This window comes from Lontra canadensis, unplaced genomic scaffold (genome assembly GCF_010015895.1).
Source record: "Lontra canadensis isolate GAN:19392208 unplaced genomic scaffold, GSC_riverotter_1.0 scaffold18, whole genome shotgun sequence".
Taxonomy (NCBI): Eukaryota; Metazoa; Chordata; class Mammalia; order Carnivora; family Mustelidae; genus Lontra; species Lontra canadensis.
Window position 1 is genome coordinate 11,713,769 of NW_022631012.1, and position 24,190 is coordinate 11,737,958.

The 24,190-nt window shown below is 41.8% G+C and overlaps 1 protein-coding gene across 2 annotated transcripts in view; it reads right to left on the minus strand.

The window, feature by feature from the left end:
- FAM117B (family with sequence similarity 117 member B) overlaps positions 1 to 7,188 on the minus strand; it is a 72,922-nt gene extending 65,734 nt beyond the window's left edge. The window contains exon 1 of one of the 2 annotated variants that reach the window (XM_032860058.1): positions 6,374 to 7,188. In XM_032860058.1, coding sequence (XP_032715949.1) covers positions 6,374 to 6,971 — 598 coding nt within the window. In that variant the 5' untranslated portion in view covers positions 6,972 to 7,188. The remainder of the gene's footprint in view (positions 1 to 6,373) is intronic. The other variant, XM_032860057.1, reaches the window with a different exon arrangement.
- Between the last annotated feature and the right edge of the window lie 17,002 nt (positions 7,189 to 24,190).

Here is a 24,190-nt window from a genome sequence, read left to right on the forward strand (position 1 = left end):
CTGCTTTGGAGAGGCAGACTAGGCAGACCCTGGATTTAACCTCAGGCATGATACTATAGAACCCTTCCCTGGGAAACCAGGCAGGAAAAAACCCTATACTACAGAGTCCTTTTGTCATCATTCTCTTGTAAGATCCCCCAGTCCACCATCCTGACCTAGCCAGACAGAACACCTAATCAGCATTTTCGGGTCTTATTTAAATATTAATCGAAAACTACTTTTCAACATGACAGAAGAAAAGTTCAAGACAAAAACTCTGAAGATAATGCAGACCGCAACTGTGAGGGTATTTACACCTTGTATAAACATTTTTAGTAGACTCTGACAATCACACAGCAAGGTAAATTCTCTTGAAAAACGAAAATATGATGACCAAGATTTAAAAATCAATTTAAAGGAAAGAAGATAAAATAAAGCCGCTAGAAAAAAGAACAAAAAGATAAACTAGGACAGAAATAAGAAAAGTAGTAGTAGTTCAATCCAAGGGGTTCCACATAGCAGGAGTTCCAAAAAGATACAACAAACAGAAAGGAGAAGTGATTAAAAAACTTTCCCCAGAAAAAAAGAGTACTAAGAGTTGAAAGGGACTGTCTCTAAGGGCAGGAGGTAGGAGGAGAGAGAGATGTGACCAGAAAACATCTTATTTGATTGTAAGTTCAGTGTTATTTGATTTTTTTTTCTTTAAGGTTTAAGTAATCTCTACACCCAATATGGGGCTTGAACTCACACCCCAAGATCAAAAATCACATGCTCTACCGACTGAGCCAGCCAGGGACCCCAGTGCTATTTGATATTTTTAATTATATAAATGTACTTTGATAAAAACAAAATTTAAATTTAAAAATATAGTATTCGACAATTATGCCATTTTTTCTTCAAGGAGTTTGGACACACAAGTAGCTGACTTTCTCAACTTCCTTCCCTTCTACTGCTTCCTTCCCTTCTCTTGCTAAAGTTGTCATTTTAACCCACCCTCACCACCTTCTTATTCTCGGAGAAAGAAGTGTCCTTAGTCACATCTGAGATTTTCAAACTGGGTGAGCTAGATTCCACTGCCACTCACATTATCCATGACCTTGGTCCATCTACTATTTTCATTTTCTCTTATACTAGCAGTCTCTTTCTCCCCTGAATCCTTTCCCCACACCTAAAAAACATGCATAAAATTTCCCCACTCTATAAACAAACAAATGAACCTTAGCTCAACTCTTCATCCTGTTTTGTCACTTTCCTTCCTTTCAGTGACATAAGAGAAATTTGTACTCCTTAAGAGTCATTTTTAATCATTATCCTTACTTTTTTTCTTTTAAATAATTTATTCATTTATTTGACAGACAGAGATCACAAGTAGGCAGAGAGGCAGGCAAAGAGAGGGGGAAGCAGGACCCCCACCAAGCAGAGAGTCCCATGCGGGGCTCAATCTCAGAATCCTGGGATCATGACCTGAGCTGAAGACAGAGGCTCTAACCCACTGAGCCAACCAGGCTCCCCTCATTACCCTTACTTAATAACCCTCACCTACCACTTTAATCCAATTTCTGTCCCCCTAGCAATCTACTTTCACTCAGCCATCATCAACTGATGATCATCTGAATCATCAAATTCAAAAGCCTATTCTCCAGGGCCACCCTACTTGTTCTCTTCACAGAATTTGAAAATCCTTATCATCCCCTCCTTGAAATCCAATCTTTCTTTTGGCTTTCTCAACACTATTCTACCATTTCTCATTCCATTCTCATGCGTCTCACTGGCTTTTCTTTCTACCCTTAAAATGCTTGTTTTCTCCCAGAGTTCTATCCTGAGCCTTCTCCCCATCATCTGACCCATTCTCATCATTTCAAGCATTGCCCACATGCAAATGCCTAGCACGAAGTACATGTTAAATGACTGTTTACTGAACTGAAATCAATGAGTCCCAACTTTTTGCCCCAATTCAAACTGCACTCCTGAGTTCTAAAACTGTATTTGCCACAATCTAGGCATTTACCTGGATTTCCTGAGAAGAAAAACTAAACATTTAAACTAAACTTTGCTCATTTTCTTTTCACAAGCTTGCACTCCCTCCTGTATTATCACAATTAGTACCATCAACCAACCAATTATCCTCAACTGCCTCTTTCTCAATCCCTATGTCCAACAGGTTACCAAATCAAAGTCTCCTCACTCTCTTTTCCCCTTGCCATTCCCACTTCTTTAGCACTTAAATTCACATGCTCGATGCCTTAGTTACTATTCTACAGTCTCTCCCATCTCAAATTCATGTTCTACTCATCCTAAGTAATTATAAATGCTACACATCCTAAGAATGTAAATACTAAAAAAAAAAAAAAAAAAAAAAAATAAATACTACTACCACTAACAAATTACCCCAAATGTCTAAACCCTTGGATGATGAGGATGATAAAGATGAAATGAAAACAGCCAATATTGAGAGATTTCTATAACCACACAGAGTTTAAAAAGATTTTATCCTTCTGACAATCCTCTACTGTAAACACTACTAGTATCCCCCCCTCTCCCCCGCCTTTTTTTAAGAGACAGGAGGGGGGAGAGAAGCAGAGAGAAAGGGAGAGAAAGAATCCTAAGCAGGCTCCACGCCCAGAGTGAAGCCCAACATAGGGCTCAATCTCACAACCCTGCGATCATGACCTGAGCTGAAGGCAGACATTTAACCGACTGAGCGAACCAGGCGCCCTTACAGAACTGAATCAAATGTAAATTCTGCTAGCCAAGATGTTGAATAGTAAGGTTCCACTTTGCCTCATCTTCAAACGGTAAAATACAGACATAACAAACCAAAAGGATTCTCCTGAAGGTATGACGTTAGCATCGATCCTCCAAAAGTTAGAGAAACACTGAATTCCTAAAGCTGCATATTTCACAAAGTACTAGAAAGCAGAAGTCTAAGATGCCGCAGATATGAAGTCCTGGCAACCGACCTCCTGATTATTAGTCCAGAGAAGTCCATCTCTTGTTGCTGCTCTTGCCACTTCCTTACTCTAATAAACTACCAAATTCATACATAACGTAATGTATACAAGTAAGCAGAAAATTAGTAAAAACACATATTGCTATGTACATACCAGCCACACTGCAAAAATAATTTTTACACACTGCACTAGTGTTCTCTTCTGCAATGAGTTTTCAAACTATTTTCCTTTGGGGTTTCTAGTGCCCGCTTTTCTAATTTGGTGCATAACAAAATCACAGGGGCCTGCGGTAGGGGACTTTCAAAGTCTGCATTTGTAGCAAGGACCCTAAGTAATTCTGATACAGATGAAGCACAGACCACACTTGAACTACAGTTCTGGATGCTCACAGGCAATATTCTCTCCAATCTGAGATTGCATACAACCATGAAAACTAAGCCTACACTGGCAACTTTATGTTACATCCACTAAAACTAGAAGCAAAACTAATAGGATACACAATATCTAACTTTTATACCGAGATACTGTGCTGAGTATTTTTCAATTTCCTTTCATTTAATCCTTACCACCATATAAAGTAGATATCTTCCATCATCACCTATTTTACAGATAAGAAAGTCTAGGGTTAGAAAGTTATTCACTTCCCCATATCATATGGCTTCTAAGTGGTGGAAAACTGATATTAAATCCAGACTGCCTATCCAAAGCCTATTCTAATATGCCACCTCTCCACTTGTAATATGCCTATTTGACATTTTATTAAGAAAAAAGGAGGGAAAGCACAAAAACAAACCTCACCTTCTTCCTCATTTTTTTTTCTTCCTCATTTTATCTATAGTTAACACTGTTGCCTAGTTACCCTCTCTAAGCATTTCTCAGTTCCTAATGGCAAACCAGTTTGCCATGGAGATGGCAGGCACTGAAGGTGAGAAGTTTAAAATATGTCAGGAATAGGTGCTTGGATTACTTTATAGTAGTCAAGAGAAGAAAGTTCTGGATTAACAAATGATTATCTTTAACGCTGGGAGAATAAAGCAACCGAGTAGGAATGTGGAAGAATGGGGATTCCCCTCTAAAGACTCTGACACCTTCAACTCAGAGGCTTTCAGATACTGGATTCCCTAAAAGGTTAGGGCATCAGAGACACCTTGAAGTTGGAGCCTTATCTAGATGGTCCCTGGAATTTGAGTCATATGAGGTTTATAAAACTACAGTCCCTTTCCCACTACCTGTAAGGATTTGTACATTTCACTGAGGCTGGAAACTGGTGATAATTCTCCTTTAATCAAAAAAGGAGTCTCGGCGATTAAACAGATTCTCCTTTTTCCCTCTTCTCTCCTTCCAGATTGAGTCTGAAGAAAACAGCAAATTATCTAGTTTGTGTTATGCAGACTTGAAATCCGAAAGTTGTACTCTGCATAAAAACTCACTAGAGTGAAACAAGACATTCCTGGGAAGGAAGTTATCAGACATTCACTTCAGTGTAACTTAATGACAGACACTACTCCTTTCACATCTAATTAGTTCAGCGTGCTGCGCTAGAGGAGGAAGTTTTTATTTTCTGGCTTGTGTTTTTTGGTTTTGGTGGGGAGATGGGGAGCTTCTGAGAAGGGTTAATTTTACAGCATGAATGGAATGACAGATCTGGGACAAGGGAGCTTTGGGAAACATGAAGAAAGAGTACATGAGGAGACTGAGATTCCAGAAAAAAAGAGTCTTAAAGAGCAGAAAAAAAGAACAGCTTCCTCCACTCTTTGCCAATACTTAATTTAACCAGGCTCTCCTCAGGTTGCTGCTCTGCTTCAAGGGGCACACAGCTGAGCAGGTAGCCACATTTTGTTATCAGACTGGGGTCACCACCTCCTTCTTCCCTTCCACTTTCCACACTATGCCGGCTGAAGGCAAACTGAAGTAATCGTGGTCACCAGGTACACCTAAGAGATGCTTCAAAACCTAGGCATGTGTAATTTTGCTGTGTTATATATACCCAGGTTCTATCTTACACAACACGAAGCTGCCCTCTTGATGTAAAAGACATGGTTTTGGAGTATCACCCAGCAGAATTCAAGTATCAACTTTACCACTTGTTACTTAATCTCTGAAACCTACCCTGAGAGTTAAAATGAGGTCTTGTAGGTAAATCACCAAACATACAGCAGGAGCTCAGTAAAGTGATAACTATTATTTGAGGGGGGAGGAAGATTCTAGTACTTCTAACAATTGACGTTGAAAAAAACCTGCATTTTCAAAAAGTTTAAAACAGTCTTTTTCTAACTAGGAAACACTACTGATCACTTTCCAGGGCAATCTCTCTGAAAAACGTATCCACTGTCTAAACTCTTTGATAAAATAACAGTAAGAAAGATTCATCCTGCTCCCTGCATTTTTGAAGGGACTCTTGAAACCACTTAATAATCTCTTTTATTTGGTTGGGAAGTACTGTACTAAGTTTCCTGAAATTTCCAGTAATTTTGCCTCAAAGATTCTTAAGACATTCTCTTGGCATGGGAAAAACAAAGCTACATGTCTATAATATAAATGCATAAGCTAAAAACCACCCTTTTCTTTTTTTTTTTTTTCCAGCAGATTCTAAAACGGAGGTAATCAGATGACAAGTATTTCTCCACTTTCACAATTTCTTTTTTAGTTACTCTTTATGAATGACGCCAGCGGAACCAAACAGCTCCATTCAGAACCTTTTCCAAGAAAGCTCCCAAGTACACAGAAAGACAACAGGGTTTTTTGGTCCCTAAAATAATAACAAGGAAGACAAACGGTGTTTTTTTTTTTAAATACAACAAATAAATGGTTTTACATCTAAACAGTATCAGTATTTCAGAGATACACCCAGACTCTACGATAAAGCCCATAATCCTTCCAAAGGAATATTCCTTAACTTGTTTCTTGCTACCCACTTATCAGGTCTTAGGAAATGCCCACGACACTCCCAGCCTCCCCTGTCTTCAGGGATCCAAATCTGCTACGCTAATGAATTCGATCTTTACAATCTGAAACTGTTTTGCGAAAGAGAAATACTTCGCAGCAGATATGTGCTATACTAACAGTAACCATTATCACCTCAACAAAGTGACAAACCACTCCCAGCCTCGCCCCCAAGGGAGGGCGAGCAGTAACCCGTCGGCGGCCAGAATCCCAGGTTTATTATTAACACGTCTCAGCGCAACCACAAGGTTAGCGGCCCCACCTGCACGATCCCGGACCCGCGCAAGGTCGGCAGAGGCGTGAACAACACAAACAGGGAGCGGTGAAGACCGCGCCGGGCTCGCCCCGGGAAGGCGGCACCGCACCACCCGGGCCCCGCCCCCAGCCCCGCCTCCGGCCGCCCCGCTCCGCGGTAGCGCCGCAGTCCCCGCGCGAAAGCAGCGCGCTCCCAGGACCCCTTCCCGCCGCCTTCCCCTCGCCGAGCGGTCCCCAGCACGTACCTGCTTTGCAAACCGGGGCGCTTGGGCTCCTCCTCTCCGGGGAACTACGGCTCTGCTCCGGGGACCTTCTCCGGTGCCGGACGCGGGCTGGGGGTGGGGCCGCGCTCACCTCGCCAGTCCACAGGTGGGTGGGCGACGAGCAAGGCGACGACACGGTGCCCAGCAGCGGCGGCGGGGGCTGTGGCCGTGGGGGGCTCCCGCGAGCCCCTGGCGCGGTGCCGCGCGTGGGGCTGGTGCCTCGCGTGGACGTCGCGGACGCGCCCGTCTGCGTGGCCACTGTGGGGCTAGTGCGCGCGGCCGCATTCCCGCCGCCGCGCGTGGGGCTCGTGCTGCGCGAGGCGGTGCGCGGGCCCCCGCCGCCGCCGCTACCGCCGCCTGAGGGGCCTGAGGCGCCACCACAGCAGCCGCCGTTGTTGCCGCCGCCGCCGCCGTTGCTCCGCGTGGGGCTGCCATGTTGCTGCTGCTGCTTCAGCTGGAACGGAACCGTCGCCCTCATGGGTTGCAGGCGGCTCCCGGCTCCCCCGGCCGTGGCGACCGCACCGCCCCCGAGGGAGCCCGCCGGCGTGGGGGACCCATTGCGCCTCACCCGCTGGGACATGGTCCCCCCCCCTTCCCGGTGACTGGGCGAGACGGGGGGGACGATTGTTGTTGTTGGGTTGCAGGGGTTGGATTCTCGAGGCCGGAGGGAAGGTCCCCGCGACGGGGTGACGAAGCCGGAATCCGGGGAGCAGGGGGCGCCCGGACCGCGGCCGGCAGCAACGAGGTGGTGCAGCTGCCGCCACCGCCGCCGCCGCCGCCGCTCCTGCTCATCAACAATAGTGTCTCCTCCGCTGCCCCCGCCCCCCGCGAACGCCCATTGGTGTAGCGTCAGCCGCGCTCGAGCCGCTCCACCGCGCCCATTGGCTGCTAGCAGCTCGGGTCTCGGGCCCTCGGGGCCTTAGAGAGCCTGGGTTTGCGCCCAGACCGTCTGCTCTTTAAAGAGAAAGAGACCCCGCCCCCCGGGGAAAGGGGAGCGGAGGAAACAGGCCGTGTGTATGTGTAATGTGTGCGCGCGCGCGTGTGTATGTGTGTGTACACGTGAATGTACGCGTACGCGCGCCTGGCCACGCGCGTCTTTCCCTTCCCACTGGGGGGAGCCCTGGGGACTCAAGACTCTGGAATATTGCCAAGGGAATGTCCCGACCCAGAGCGGTCCCAAGGATGTCTGAAGTCTTTTACCTCTTACCTCAGTTTTAGAGCTCAGAGGGTGTGGAATTGCATCCCTTTTTGTTCTGTCCTAATTCCGTCAACGTTTGGACAGAGCCCAGAGGAGAGAGTTAATTGATTTTATTGGCATTTTACACCTCGACCCCTTTTTGTTTATTTGTTTAAATCTCTACAAAGAGGCAGATCTCAGAAAGATTAAAATTGCTGGTTAGAATGTGGTTTTAGATTGTGGCTACAAAGTCCAGTTACCAAGCTCTATCGCTACCTTCCTGTATCTCCAGCCATCAAGAATTTATTTTAATCAGCTACTTCACTGTTCCGCGATACCTTGGAAAGATGTGTGCTACCTTACCAGTTTGTAAAGTGCCATAGTTTGCAAAGGGATTTATTTGATACATCATTATTTCAGACAGAACTGCACTCCTATAAATTCATATATTTGTGTAATGAAGGAATTGTGTTTGTAGTATGGGCAAGAATTTAGGGAGACACGCAATAACACTAGTCTAAAATAATCTAAGGAGCTCCTTATAAAGACGCCCTCCCCCCCCCCCCAAAAGGAAAGTTAGACCCAACACTACATACTGACTTGACTTCTCAGGTTACAAATTGCCTGCCCATGACCTCTTTTACTAGGTTATTAGATGTACATTCTAGACAGACTTCGTCTTGTAAAAATGTGAAAGTGAAGGGCACAGTATGATTCACTCTGGACTTGAAATTCTACTGGGACACTGTGCACTGTGGAGGAAAGCCTTCGGAGATCCCAGACCCGCCACTTACTCCATAAACTTAGATAGATAGATCACTAACCAGTTTCCTTATCTGTAAAATGCAGAACCATCTCCTTCATATAATTATGATAACTAACCAAGGGGTAAATGAGAATATAGTGTATAGAAGATACTCAGTAATTCCAGAGCCTCCCTGTGATTCAGAGGCCCACCTCTCTCCTTATCACCCGTTCCTCCTCTCTCCCCTTATCACAAAAAGGACCCCAAGCCCTTGACCCATGAACCTGCCTTAAGCCGGCTGGTGCTCGGAAAAGATCTTGTATCACTACGGTTCCCAACAATCTGGGGTAAGACAAAAACAGCTGCTCATGAGACAGGACACACAGGAAACTGGCGACAAGATCCATGCAGATAGTGAAGTCCCATCTTAAAACAATGAATAAGAGATAAAATAAACCTTTAAATAAAGATGTCATGGACGCTGTATCTGACACTTTGTCCTGCACAAAGCAGGAGCTCAATACAAACTTAACTGAATTAAACTGAGGGAGTTCAGCAGCCCTCATATTTGGGGCTTCCTGATCAATTTTTCTTTTCCTGATGAGTTCAAGATTATTATATTCTTGCTTACCCTTTTAATTAATCCCTCCATCCTCAGTGTGTTTATTTTTCTTTTTAAATAAAAAAAATTTAGAGTATAGTTGATACACAATGTTATATTGTTTCAGATGTGCCTGATCTATTACTTTTGATGTCACCAAACCAGAGAGCTATTTGTAGGAGCAAGAGACTTTTAGCTTTCCTGAGCTAATGTGCTGAATTCAACACATAATCTCTAGATTAAAGAGTTAAAGTGTCCTTGGATCAATCATGAGTTCACCTTCTGCTTCTAGTCATGTTTCTTATAGAGAAAACTACAGTTCCAGAAAATGCCTCTTTTTCAGCTTACCTCACTCATCAGTTTAGGGGTGAACTTGAAACAAATGAAAGCAGGTATTAACCATTTTAGCCCTTTTGTACTAAAGGATATTGGTGATGGCTTGTAAATAAAACTTTGAAGGTGTGAAGTCATCAAAGAAAGCTATATATATATACATATACACACACACACACATAAGTTTATATATGTGTGTGTGTGTGTGTACAGTTCTTGGATACCTTAGAACTCTTCAGTCTGTTGTTTTAAGATTTTTTTTTAGGGGTGCCTGGGTGGCTCAGTGGGTTAAAGCCTCTGCCTTTGGCTCAGGTCATGATTCCAGGATCCTGGGATGGAGACCGCATTGGGCTTTCTGCTCAGTAGGGAGCCTACTTCCTCCCCGTCTCTCTCTCTCTCTCTGCCTGCCTTTCTGCCTACTTGTGATCTCTGTCTGTCAAATAAATAAATAAAATCTTTAAAAAATAATAAATCTTTAAAAAAATTCTTAAAAAATTTTTTTTTAATTTTTTTTTTTTTTTAAGTAGGATCCACGCCCAATGTGGCCCTGAACTCACAACCTTGAGATCAAGAGTTGCATACTCCGGGCATCTTGGTGGCTCAGTCAGTTGGGTGTCTGCCTTAATCTTGGATGGTGATCCTAGCATCCTGGGATAGAGCCCCACATTGGGCTCCCTGCTTGGTGGGGAGTCTGCTTCTCCCTATTCCTCTGCCCCTCCCCCTGCTTGTGCTCTCTCTCTGTCAGATAAATTTAAAAAAAAAATTGCATACTTTACTAAGCCAGCCAGGTGCCCTTGTTTTTAAGATATAATGTCAATGCATAAAAGCATCATTTACTCTTGCCCTTGACTTTATGATCTGTTGTTGAAGATATAGAACAATGTACATCAAGGTGGTATACTGGTCTTCAGTTTCCCAGTTTATGAAGTAAGTCATTGTATTTCAAGGATCAACAGAATAAACATGTCTCCCTCCGGTTTAACCCTGTTCTTATGATATCATTCAACTTATGTATGAAGTTGAAAAAGCATCATATTGAAATTGGTTTATCTGTATTTAAACTCCAGAAGACAACATTACTGATAGGCTCATTTGCTTCTGTGTTTTCTTAACTAACTCTTTAAAATGATCTTTTTAGGGTACCTGTGTGGCACAGTTGGCTAAGTAGCCAACTCCTGATCTCAGGGTCATGAGTTTGAGCCCCATGTTGGACCGCATAGTGTGTTGGGCTCCACACAGGGTGTGGCACCTACTTAAAAAAAAAAAAAGTGATCTTGTTTTGGTAAAGGAGGGTGTATTCTGAGAAAAAGTTTATCTTCCTGTAGTTTTCTTTTTCTTCTTTAGTTTTAGTGAAGTCAGACATAGCCTTTTGTAACTCTAAAATGTCATCTAATGGAACATTATACAACCACTAAAATGATAATTACAAAATCATAAATTCATTTCACTTCAAAATGGAAAAACTAAAATGTATCCATTGTAACTGCAATAATACAAAAAAAAAGTTTATGCATTATAAACAAATACTGAAGGGTAAGATACTAATATGAAAAGAAAATAGTCATTTTTAAGATGGGATTTGAGGAGGTATTCTCTTCCCCAAAAAATGCTGGTACAATAGCCCGCTTATCCATGTTTTTGCTTTTCATGGTTTCAGTTACCAACAGTCAACCTCAGTCTGAAAGCAGATGATCCCACTTCTGACAAATACTTAGAGATCACTATTAGCCTAACTATGTCACAATGCCTACGACATGTCACTTCATCTCCTCTTGTAGGCTTTTTATTTCACATCATCACAAGAAGTGTGAGTAAGTATATTTTGAGAGAGACCACATTCATGTAACTTTTACTGCAGGATGTTTTTCTATTTTGTTATGAGTTATCATTTATCTCTTACTCTGCCTAATTTATAAATTAAACTTTATCATAAGTATGTGTGTATGGGAAAAAGCATGGTGTACATAAGGTTTGATACTATCTGCAACTTTAGTCATCCCCTGGGGGTCTTGGAATGTATCTCCCTTGGATAAGAGGGGACTACTGTATACAATTTCCTAATGAAAGAGCAGAATTATCAGAATTTAAATTGCTGAGTGATGTTCTTCCTCAAAATCTGACTGCTGCTTCAAAGAGACTTTTGTCTATGACCTTTTCTTTTATTTTTTTTAAGATTTTATTCATTTATTTATTTGTCAGAGGGAGAGAGAGAGCACAAGCAGGGTGAGCGCAGGCAGAGGGAGAAGCAGGCTCTCCGCAGAGCAAGGAGTCTGATCCAGGACTCGATCCCAGGATCGTAGCATTATGACCTAAGCCAAAGGCAGACGCTTAACTGACTGAGCCTCCCAGGTGTCCCTGTCTAAGAACATTTCATGAAGGCTTTCCATAGCTTCACACATTCTGGTGTTATTCTCACCTCTCTACTCCTTGGTCATTTTTCCTGGCTTCTTCCCACTCTGACCCTTAAATGGTAAGAGACCTCGGGACTCTATCCCAAGCCTTTGACTCCACTCACTCCCTAGACCGATAGCCCATTTGTACGCAGAATTCCACTGACTGACCCTCACACTGCCATCTATTTAACTGCCTTCCGGGCATCTCACCTTGTGTCCCTCACAGGTGCCTCAAACCCTGTCCACAGGTGGATCATCATCTTCCCTCCACTCATCACATACAACAACTGGCTCCTCCTCCAGTTTTCCCTCGTCTAAATAACTACTACTCAGCATTCTAAAACAAAATTGGGGAAGTCATTGTGGCTCTCACGCTCCATTATGGCAAGTCCAATGACTCACCATATCTTAACTACCCTAGCTTCTAAATATTTTGTGAATCCACCAATCTTCTCCAAACTCACCACTGCCTCTAGCCATGCCTCTATCTTCTCTGGTCTTCCTCTTACACTCACCTAGCCAGTCGCCCTAGATCATCCTTGCCCCAGCTTACTTCTCCAGGCTCCCCGTTCCTCACCTGTAATCCATTCCCCACACAGCTAGAGTAGTAGCCTTTTAAAACTACAAACTTAATTACCTTGCTCTACTATCTGAAGCTTTCCATTTCTCTTAGGACAAAGCTCCCAGTCCTAAGGCTTACCACATATTCCATGGGCCTACCTCTTCCTCTCTAGGCTCCAGGCATACTGTCTTCTCTGGTTTCCCCCAAATACTTCATACTCTCGTCCTAAGGCCTTCACACATTATTTCCTCTGCCTGGAACACTCCTCACTCTCATTACTAGTCCAATTCCTGATCTGTTCCTAGATCAGGAAAGCTTGGATTGTCTTGCTCCCCACTTAAATTAGCTTCCTTTTTTATTTTTTTTAAAGATTTTTAAAAAATTTATTTATTTTTGAGGGGGAGAGAGAGAGCATGGGTGGGGAGAGGGGCAGAGGGAGAAGCAGACTTCCAGCTGAGCAGGGAGCCCAATGTGGAACTTGATCCCAGGGCCCTGGGATCATGACCTGAGCCAAAGGCAGATGCTAAACTGACTAAACCACCCAGGTATCCCTTAAATTAGCTTCCTCAAGTTCATAGTAACACCATACTTCCCTGTTGTAGTCATCATAACACATTATCTTCAGTATCTGTATTTTCTTGTCAATGTTAAGCTCTACAAGAGCTTGTTTGTTCACTCAACGAATAGTCATTGGCAGCCTTCTCTGTGCAGAGCACTGTGAGGCACTGGCTCTAGACCAATGAACAAACCCACAAGCTCATTGTCTTCTAGGATTTAAATCTGCAGGAGACAGACAATGAGCAAAACAGGCATGTGTGCACGTACGCATAACCACACATGTGAATAAATTACCACCTGCAAAAGTTCTACAAAGGAAACCATAGACTGCCATGAACAACAACAACAATGGAGATCTAGCTAAGCTAGGTGGAAAGCACTTTCTGAAAAGGTGACATTTTAGATGAGACATAAAAGATAAGAATGAGTCATCCATGGAAAGAAAATTCCAAACAAGGAATAGCTGTGTAGAGACTAAGGAAGGAAAAGGCTCTGTGTGCTTGAGGAACCAAAGGAAGACCAGTGTCAGTAAAGGGGAAATGAGTTCAGAGAGAAGACTGGAGAGGTAAATAGAGACTAGATGATTTAGAGATTTTTAGGCCCTGGTAATGGTTTTAGATTTTATCTTAAGTGCTGTGGTGTATTTTAAATAAAGCTGAGCCCACTCATTGCCCATATCAGCATAAGATCTCACTTAAAGGAAACAACAGATACTGAATATAAAAATGAGAAGCAGTCTAATATTTACTGAAGTCTATGAAATAAGCACAAAATGGAAATTTCTGTGTATGAGTCTCAGTAAACATGATAAAAAAAAGTCTTGATCTATCTTTCTAAGTTCTACTCAGCACAGCAACACTCTCCAATCTCTCTTCTCTCTGAATATTACCCCCAAAAAGTGGGCCAGATCTGGACTTGGCTCTTCTTTTGTTGGCTTCCTTCTCTCATCTTCAAGATTCCATTTCCTGCCCTTGTTAATGTAAGTCCATCTATGCTTTCTGACCTAAATCTGCACCTCAACCAAATTTATCCTGATAAGCACAACAGAAGCCCCAGGCTTGGGGTGGGGGGTGGGGGGGTTGATTGGGAGAGTGGAATTCTTCCTAGAAAGATGTGGGAATGAAGGAATTCTTATATTTTCAGTTCTGTTTAATTTGTTTTGTGTTTGTTATCAGTACCATTGCCTTTGCTTTCATGCTGGGAATCTCCTCTGGCCACTGTGGCCAATGACTTGTTGGGGAGCAGGAAGTAGCAAGGAAAATGGGGAGGAGTCTATTGCAAAGAACCAAGGGGGATGGGGCACTTGGGTGGCTCAGTTGGCTAAGCATCTGTCTTCAGTTCAGGTCATGATCTCAGGGTCCTGGGACTGAGCCCCACATGGGTCTCCCTGCTAAGTCGGGAGTCTGCTTCTCCCTCTCCCTCTGCTCTTCCCATCCCCACTCATGCACGCTCTCTCTCCCTCTCTCTCAAATAAATAAATAAAATCTTAGAGGGGGGGACAAAAAAGCATGGGGGATTACAGAGAGAAAGACAGTGGGTGGATTCAAGATCTAGGTGGATCCAGGTTGTGGGAGGTAAGAGAGAGGAGCTGTCAGGGATGTCCCCCAGATCTCTGGCTTGAACCCCTTGGTCATTGGTGGTCTGTTTGCAAAGATGGGGAAGAGAGGTGGGAGGGATAGCCTTGAGAGCCTGAAATCAGTCTAGGTTTGGAAGTATGATGTTTGAGTTTCTTGTGAATTATTGAAAAGGAGTCATTGAAAAAGCAGTTGTATATGTAAGACTCAAGTTCAGAGAGGTCAGGCCAGGAGGTATAAATTTGGGGATTTTCAGCATATAGATGTAATTTGTAGCTGTGCGAGCAAATGAGACTGCCTAAGGATTTACCACTACTTCTTGGTTTTAGCACAGTGCCAGCCCATACTGCTGAAAAAACAATTTAAGTTCCTGTCTTCTTCACTCTTCTATTTTCATGCCTAGGACAGTGTCTGCACTATGAGTATAGCAGATACTCAATAATTTCCTGTGAGTGGACTGAATGATTTAGCAACTGCACCATTCACAGCAGCAGAACAGTGACTTCAAACCTATGTCCCTTAGACCCAAAGACAATTTGCTTTCCCATAAGATAGTACTTGAGTTCAGCAGCTAGTCTCAAAAACCTGGTGAAAAACACAAGTACATGGTATCCCCATTATGCAAATGAGGAAACTAAAAAGGTCACATGACTTTCCTAAAACTAGAACCCAGGTCTTTGGATTCATATTCTAATATTCTTTCACTCTAGTAGGGATGACTTTTGACAAACGAGCAGCTGCTCTAGATATTTTGTACCTGCCAATTGCCATGAAGAAAGAAAAAAAAGAAAACCCAAATAAATTAGGTCTGGAATTGGTAAGTGTCATCACTTAAAACAATCTTCTACTTTTCTGCCACGTAGGTGTTTCCATGAAGATTCAGCTCGAATATCATATGGCTTTTCTACTTTCCAAAAGCAAGATATTGGCTCCCTCTTCCCTGTGTTCACTTGATGTTGTGCTATTAGAGATATAGTTTCCCTATACCAGCAGTTTCTGTGCCTTTTCAGAAACTCTTTGATCTGATCCATGCATTAAAAAGATATAGTCATGAACAAAAGCATGGTAGAAAACAGTGTACACTGCCAGCACTTTTTTTTTAAGGATTATAGTTATGTACATGCTTGTATGTGCATGCAGAGAGTATTTCTGGAAATTGTCTCAAGAAATTGGTCACTGAACATGGATGGAACTAGATAGAGGGTATTATGCTGAGCAAAATAAGTCAATTGGAGAAAGACAATTATCAAATGATCTCTCTGATATGAGGAATTTGAGAGGCAGGGTGGGGAGTTGTGGGGGGTAGGGAGGGGAAAAAAAAATGAAACAAGATGGGATCAGGGGGCGCCTGGGTGGCTTAGTGGGTCAAAGCCTCTGCCTTAGGCTCAGGTCCTGATCCCAGGGTCCTGGGATCGAGCCCCACATTGGGCTCTCTGCTCGGTGGGGAGCCTGCGTCCCTTCCTCTCTCTCTGCCTGCCTCTCTGCCTACCTGTGATCTCTGTCTATCAAATAAATAAATAAAATCTTTTAAAAAAAAAGTGGGATCAGGAGGGAGACAAACCATAAGAGACTCTTAATCTCACAAAACAAACTGAGGGTTGCTGGGGGCTTAGGGGGAGGGATAGGGTGGCTGGGCTATGGACATTGGGGAGGGCATGTGCTGTGGTGAGTGCTGTGAAATGTGTAAGCCTGATGATTCACAGACCTGTACCCCTGGGACAAATAACACATTATATGTTAATAAAAATAATTTTTTAAAAAAGAAATAAAACAAAATATAAAAAAAAAAAAACAAAGAAATTGGCCGCTGAAAAGAGGAACTAGGTAGGAAGGGGAAGGGAGATGCTCATTTTTTTTATCCACACTCCGTACAGTTTTTGAAGGTTTTTTTTTTTTTAAAAGATTCTATTTATTTATGTATTTATTCATTTAGAGAGCATGAACAGGGGGAGGGGCAAAAGGAGAGAGACAGAGAGAGAATCTCAAGCACACTCCACAGTATGTGCAGAGCCCAATGTGGGGCTTGATCCCAGAACCCTGAGATCATGACCTGAACCAAAACCAAGAGTCAGCTGCTTCACCAACTGAGTCACCAGGTGCCCCCGATATTTGAAGTCTTTAAAGCATGTTTCTTTATTAGTTTTAACCAAAAAAAATTTAATGTAAGAAAAAAATCTCAAAAATCAGGTTATTCTGGTGAACATGAAAGTTTGAAATTAGGACTTGTAAATGATAAGTGCAGATTTGTGTAAGCTTCAGTATCCAACATTTTTCTGTATTTTGTTTAGATTGGATAATATATTTTTTGAAGATTTTATTTATTTACTTATTTATTTGACAGAGAGAGAGATCACAAGTGGGCAGAGAGGCAGGCAGAGAGAGCGGGGGAAGCAGGCTCCCTGCTGAGCAGAGAGCCTGATGCCGGGCTGGATCCCAGGACCCTGGGATCATGACCTGTGCCCAAGGCAGAGGCTTAAACCACTGAGCCGCCCAGGCACCTCTAGATTGGATAATATTGAGAAACAAAGCTAATCAACATAGCTAAATGACTGCAAATGGAAATAGTTCTTCAACTAGACAGATTCAGAAACCTGAAATGGGAGTGATAGGAAATGTTTATTGGAAAGAATAATCAAGTGGGGAAACAGATGGAGATTTGGACGACATGAGAATGATAGCATGCTCGTAATTGTGGAAGCTGGGTGATAAATATAAAGTTGTTCATTATTCTGTTGTTTACTTTGTGTCTCCTTCAAAGTGTCCATAATAAAATCTTTTAAAAATTGGTTCACAAAAATAGGCAACTGTCCATATCTTATATTATAAAAGTCAAACATGGGAAACTTATAAGCTCTAAATTAAAGAACCTGCAAAACTCTACCTGTGCTACCTGACATGTTATCCATTTATTTATAATTGCACATAAAAATGTACATCAGTGGGCGCTTGGCTGGCTCAGTTGGTAAAGCATGTAATTCTTGATCTCAGGATGTGAGTTCAAATCTCACATTGGATGTAGTTTACTTTAAAAGAAAAATATACACTAGGCAGATGAACTCTGCTGTGTATTTAAATGCGCTCATGCTATGGTCGCAGTCACCTGCAGATTTTTCTAGAAGCAGACATATGCGCATTGGATTTTAAAAAGACCAAGGTAAAGCTACAACCTTTCTATATAATGACATGTTTACAATAAATTCAAATATATGCTTTAAAGTAACAGGAAAAATTTACATATGACAAAAATGATAGTTTACCTGACAGTAGACATTAACAAAGGGTGGTCCCTTGGGGCATCTGGGTGGCTCAGTGGGTTAAGCATCTGACTCTTGATTTCAACTCAGGTCATGATCTCAGGGTCATGGGATTGAGTCCCATGTTGGGCTCCTGATACTCAGTAGGGAATCTTTCTCTCTGTCTTTCCCTCCCCAGCTCTCATGCACACACACTCTCTCTTTAAAAGAAAATAGTAAATAAATCTTTAAGAAAAAAAAAAAAAGTGGTGGTTTCAATGTATTAAAATTTTTTATATTAAATTAAATGATTTTGTTACAGATGTTTTAATATTTAAAATATATTTTGAAAATGAAACTCAGATCAAACATTTATTTTATCCCTGAAGCACGGGGCAGTTTAAAAACCTTTCCACCAGACTGTGATAAAACTGAAGGCAGAAAATATATTTTATTTATCTCTGTCTCTCCAATACCAAACACAATAGTTTGATAAATGAATACTGTTAAGTGAAGGTATGGAAAAATTGATTTCTAAGCCCCAAAGTAATCTTATTGGAAATTCATCTATGTTGATTTTTCTGAGTACACAAAGTCCATCCTGATTAAAACAACAACTCAATACAAAAAAATTTAATTAGATGCACAGCAAAGGAAACAGTCAACAAAACAAAAAGGCAACCCACAGAATGGGAGAAGATATTTGCAAATGACAGTACAGACAAAAGGCTGATATCCAGGATCTATAAAGAACTCCTCAAACTCAACACACACAAAACAGATAATCATGTCAAAAAATGGATAGAAGACATGAATAGACACTTCTCCAATGAAGACATACAAATGGCTAACAGACACATGAAAAAATGTTCACCATCACTAGCCATCAGGGAGACTCAAATTAAAACCACATTGAGATACCACCTTACACCAGTTAGAATGGCCAAAATTAACAAGACAGGAAACAATGTGTGTTGGAGAGGATGTGGAGAAAGGGGAACCCTCTTACACTGTTGGTGGGAATGCAAGTTGATGCAGCCAATTTGGAGAACAGTGTGGAGATTTCTTAAGAAATTAAAAACAGAGCTTCCCTATGACCCTGCAATTGCACTACTGGGTATTTACCCCAAAGATACAGATGTAGTGAAAAGAAGGGCCATCTGTACCCCAATGTTTATAGCAGCAATGGCCACAGTTGCCAAACTGTGGAAAGAACCAAGATGCCCTTCAACGGACGAATGGATAAGGAAGATGTGGCCCATATACACTATGGAGTATTATGCCTCCATCAGAAAGGATGAATCCCCAACTTTTGTAGCAACATGGTTGGGACTGGAAGAGATTATGCTGAGTAAAATAAGCCAGGCAGAGAGATGGTTTCACTTATTTGTGGAGCATAAGAAATAACACGGAAGACATGTGGAGATGGAGAGGAGAAGGGAGTTGAGGGAAATTGGAAGGGGAGATGAACCATGAGAGACTATGGACTCTGAAAAACAATCTGAGGGGTTTGAAGGGGCGGGGGGTGGGAGGTTGGGCCAGCCTGGTGGTGGGTATTGTGGAGGGCACGGATTGCATGGAGCACTGGGTGTGGTGCATAAACAATGAATTCTAGTACATTGAAAAGTAATTTAAAAAATAAAAAATTTAAAAAATTTAATTAGAAAGTAAAAATCCATACTTCCCCAATCTTTTGTTTTTCTACATATAAGGTAATATATACTTAAAAGAATTTTTTTTAAAGATTCTTATTTATTTATTGACACAGAGAGAGGGAGAGAGCAAGCACAAGCAGGGGGAGAGGCAGGCAGGGAAGAAGCAAGCTCCCCACTGAGCAACTAGCTGGATGGATGTGGGGATGGATCCCAGGACCCCAGGATCATGATCTGAGCTGAAGGCAGCAGTTTAACTGACTGAGCCACCCAGGCACCCCCTTATAAAATTTTTTTTTTACTTTAAAAATAATATTACATTATGGGTACAAGTTTTGAAACCTGTTACCCCCATCCCGAACAAATTTCTAAGACTCACTCAGTATACATCTAGATTCTCTCTCCTTTTTTTTTTTTTTTTTCCAATATTTTATTTTATTTTAGGGAGAGGGAGAGAGAGCATGCAAGCAGGTTTGGGGGGAAGGGGCAGAGGGAGAGAAAGAATCACAAGCAGACTTGGAGCTGCCTGTAGAACTGGATGTGGGGCTCTATCTCACAACCCTGAGATCATGACCTGAGCTAAAACCCCAAGAGTTGGATGCTCGACCAACTGCACCATGCAGGCGCCCCTCTCCTTTTTAAAGGATACATGGTATGCTATCATTTGCTATACCATAATTCAATCATTGTCCTGCTGATGGACATTTAGGTTATTTTCAATTTTGTGATATAACATACAGTGATATAATGATATCTTTGTACCTACACTTTGCATTCTTGTGAGAGTCTTTTAAAGTTAATGTTGTATGAAAGCAATACGTATACACAAATTAAGAAATCAAATAGCTTTAGAAGGCTGATTTTCTTTAGCAGTCATTTGCTTCATTTTCATTGCCTTTCCCAAACCCTCCAAAGAATTGTTAAAACTCTCTGAAAAGGATCAGTGATTTTTTTCCCTTAAAGACATCTTAATGGAGGCTTCTTTCCTCCTGCTCTGTTTAAACAAGATATGTTCTAGGATTTCTGCACAGCTGTCAGCCTAGGATTTACATTCCCTTCTTGGCTGTGCATATATCAAGTTCCCTCAATCCAGAGTCTTCCGTTTGTGTTTCTTTGTTTGTTTACTCCATTGTTTTATAAGAGCTTCCTAAGAAATCGTGTATAGAAGGTAAATTTTTTGAGACGTTGCATGTTTGCAAATGTCTTTTTTCCACCTTGCACTTGATTGACAATGTGGCTTGGAAAGAATGTTTCCTCAGAAATGTGAAGACATTATTCCATTGTCATATAGCATTCAGTGTTGCTGTTCATTTATCCAATGCCATTGTCATTTCTGATCCTTTATATATGATCTGTTTTTTCCTCTCCGGAAGCTTTTAGGATCTCCTCTTTGTTAATGGTGTTCTGAAATTTCATTATGCTGTGCCTTATGTAGGGCGCTGTTTTATTTTGTTTTTTAGATTCCCTGGGATGGACACCAGCTGTTTTTTTCAGATGGGAAAATGTTGTATTATTCTTTACCAATGTTTTTCTCTTCACTCGTTTTAGCCCTGCCCTGCCCTGAATGGTTCCTGTGCACTATAATTCTGTTAGCTGGTTTCTGGCTAGGGTTGGCCAGTGTGAGATCAGATCACAGGAAGAGAGAGAAGCCAGAGTATTTCTTCTCTGCTGTATCCCTTATGAAGAATCACATCTCTCGAACAGTAGCTGTATCTCCCCCTGGGAGGCCCTTCCTCCTGGGCTCGGGTTGTCACTGACTTCCATTTACACCATCTGCTCTGACCCAGCCTCTTCTGCTCTGGGACTCGAAGTTTCTCACTGAGACTAGTCTCTGGACACTCTACCACCTTTATGTGCTCCCTAATCCTTCCTGCTTTCCATTCTTTAAGTAGTCACTTGGTAAAAATCTCTTTATTTGCACTATATGGGATGAAGTGGGTTTGCTATAGGGACTCTGATGTAGTCTGTTCTCTTCTCTGTATCTCTGTCTCTCCATTTTTCAAGAAATCCTGAGCTTCCTGGACTAACCCTGTTACTTTCTCTTTTACTCCGTTTCTATGTCATCTCTTAGATCTACCTTCTGGGAAATTCCCTTTTCTTTGTCTTCCAATGCTTGTATGAATATCTTATTTCAGCAATCATATTTTTCATTTCCAAGAGCTCCCTTTATTCTTGGATCACTCCTTCCTTTTTTATATAGTACTCCATTGTTGTTTATTCATGTTTCACGGATATAATTTATCTTCCTGCATTGTGTCTACTTTCCAAAAATTCCTTTGTTTTGGTGTCTGCCTTTCATGATAGAGACATTCCTCAAATGTCAAGTGACTTTCACATAATAGGTAGTTGTTAGTTCTGTGTACTCAAATGGGGCTTGTTCTTGGTGGGCTTTACTTTGGGGTCATGAAGCAGGAATCCACCCGCTTTGTTGTAGGGCCTCCAAAAGTCATTTCTCTTGTGCTGTTAAATTTTTTCAGAAGAGAATCGGCCAGTCTCTTGTCTGGCATTCTTGGAGCCAAGGACAGAAACCGGGCTGAGCAGCTTCAAGTTCAGAATGGTCTTTCATTTAATGGGAATATTTTTCTGGAAGAAATTCCTTGAGGGGAAATTGTGGTATCTAAGAACATGCATTTTAAAATTTGATAAATTCCAATGCAATTTTGGAAGCATCCAAAGAAAAAAGTTCAATGTGGTTTAAAAGAACCAAGCAAATGCATTTCATAAGCTTTAAATACCAGCAGAATTTAATAAAGTATTTGCCTTATGGAATTAATGTTCCAAGTGGTAAAATAGACTGAAATAAATTCTTCTTTTCCATGGGTTCCACTTTGCTTCAGAACTAGTATTAACATAGGCTGTATGAAACACTAAATTCTTCATCTTTCTTGAAAACAAAATTAGATTCTCAAAAAAAGCTATTTAATTGGCATAGCTGTAGAGACAAAAATGGAAACCTATCAAGAGGTGCTAGGTCTTATTTACCCTTAAGGATGTAGCAGGTAAAAAAAAAATGCTTAGCTAGATGATCTTTGGTAACTGATATTGAGTTTATGACTTGGGTGTTCTCTACACTAACCAAGGAGATCTAATCTCAAAGTGGTGATTGTTCTGTAAGGTTATGAGAATAGTTAGGGCAAGAAACTATTCAGCTGCAAGCTAGAGAGAGGCAGGCCACAGAACATGAAGATAAGTTACTTCTAGAGTACCTAAATTATATTCAGGTCATAACTGACCTGTAGGACCTAGCTCTGTGCTCATCAAAGTGGGTTTTTTCCTTTTTGTGATTGCTAATCATTTTGCCCCACAATGTTGCTCCCTGTTTTGTGCTAAATTTCTCACTACATAGTAGACAATAAGAAACTCTTCATAAACTCTACTTTAGGGAGGCCAAATATCAGCTAGAAATAGACATTTCCCTTCCAAAATGATTGTAAGGAAGTCTTTAAGTTTTCTGTTTCCATGGTAACAGCTTGATGGAGATGGTTGAAGACTAGTACATGAAATATGCCTTGTCCTTTCAAATTCTGTAACGACCACTTAACAGGAGCTCACAGACACCAGTCACTGCTGCGTAATCGCCATCACTTTGCCATGGCTAGACTGAAGCTGGGATTTCTTCACATCTTCTCAAAAGTGAGAAAATGCACCCAATCTATATTGTACCTAATCTTTCTTATCTGTAGATAGAGCTGAATTTTGCTTAAAGAAATGCAGTTAAGGGGGCACCTTTGGTGGCTCAGTGTGTTAAGCCTCTGCCTTAGGCTCAGGACATGATCTCAGGGTCCTGGGATCGAGCCCCGCATCCAACTCTCTGCTCAGCAGGGAGCCTGCTCCACCCTCCCCCCCCCCCCCCCCCCCCCCCGCCCCCTCCCTTGCCTCCTACTTGTGTTCTCTGTCAAATAAAAAAATAAAATCTTAAAAAAAAAAAAAAAGAAAGAAAGAAATGCCATTAAGGGGTACCTGGTGGGCTCAGTCAATAGAGCATGAAACTTTTGATCTCAGGGTTGTGAGTTCGAGCCTGAGATTACTTAAAAATAAAAAGAAATGCAATTTTTTTTATCATGTTATGCTAGTCACCATACAGTATATCATTAGTTTTTTTTTTTTTTTTTTTTTTTTTAATTTAACAACAGAGACCACAAGTAGGTGGAGAGGCAGGCAGAGAGAGAGGAGGAAGCAGGCTCCGAGCTGAGCAGAGAGCCTGATGGGGGGCTCGATCCCAGGACCCTGAGGACCCTGAAACCATGACCTGAGCCGAAGGCAGAGGCTTAACCCACTGAGCCACCCAGGCGCCCCTATCATTAGTTTTTGATGTGGTGTTCTATGACTCATAGTTTGCGTATAACACCCAGTGCTCCATGCAATCCGTGCCCTCCTTAATACCCATCACCAGACTTATCCAATTAAATATTGTATATTGGCAAATGTGCAGTCCAAACCCTGGCTCATAGCCAACAACATATAACTTTCTACTATGTACCTGATATTGTATTCTATACATATACTCACCATTGTCAATAAATGTTTGCAAATGAATAACTTTGAGAGCACTAATATCACCAATGATTACTCTGTCTTTTCTCAATATCACTTAGCCACGCCAGAATACAGAAGGAACTGGAAAGGTAGAATGTCAAATCCCTACTTCCTGTTAGCTCAGTGGGAAGTAGCTTAGCTCCCCACTTAGGCTGTCTCTGGTCATTTGAGAGAATTAACTGAGCCATGGTACCCTGTGAGGTGAATTAGCTTAACCACGTACCCCACCCACGTAGTGAAAACACAGGCCTGCCCAGACTTGGTATTTAGAAAACTAAAATAAGAGTCCTTGTTTGACTCAGCTCCTAAGTAGTCATTACATGTGGGGCACAAAGACCTCTTGGAGCTCTCTTTAGGAAGAAAAGGGCTTCAGAGGACTAGCAGCCCTCTGATCTATGAACAATGACAGTCACCTGTCATGTTATTGCTTTTTGT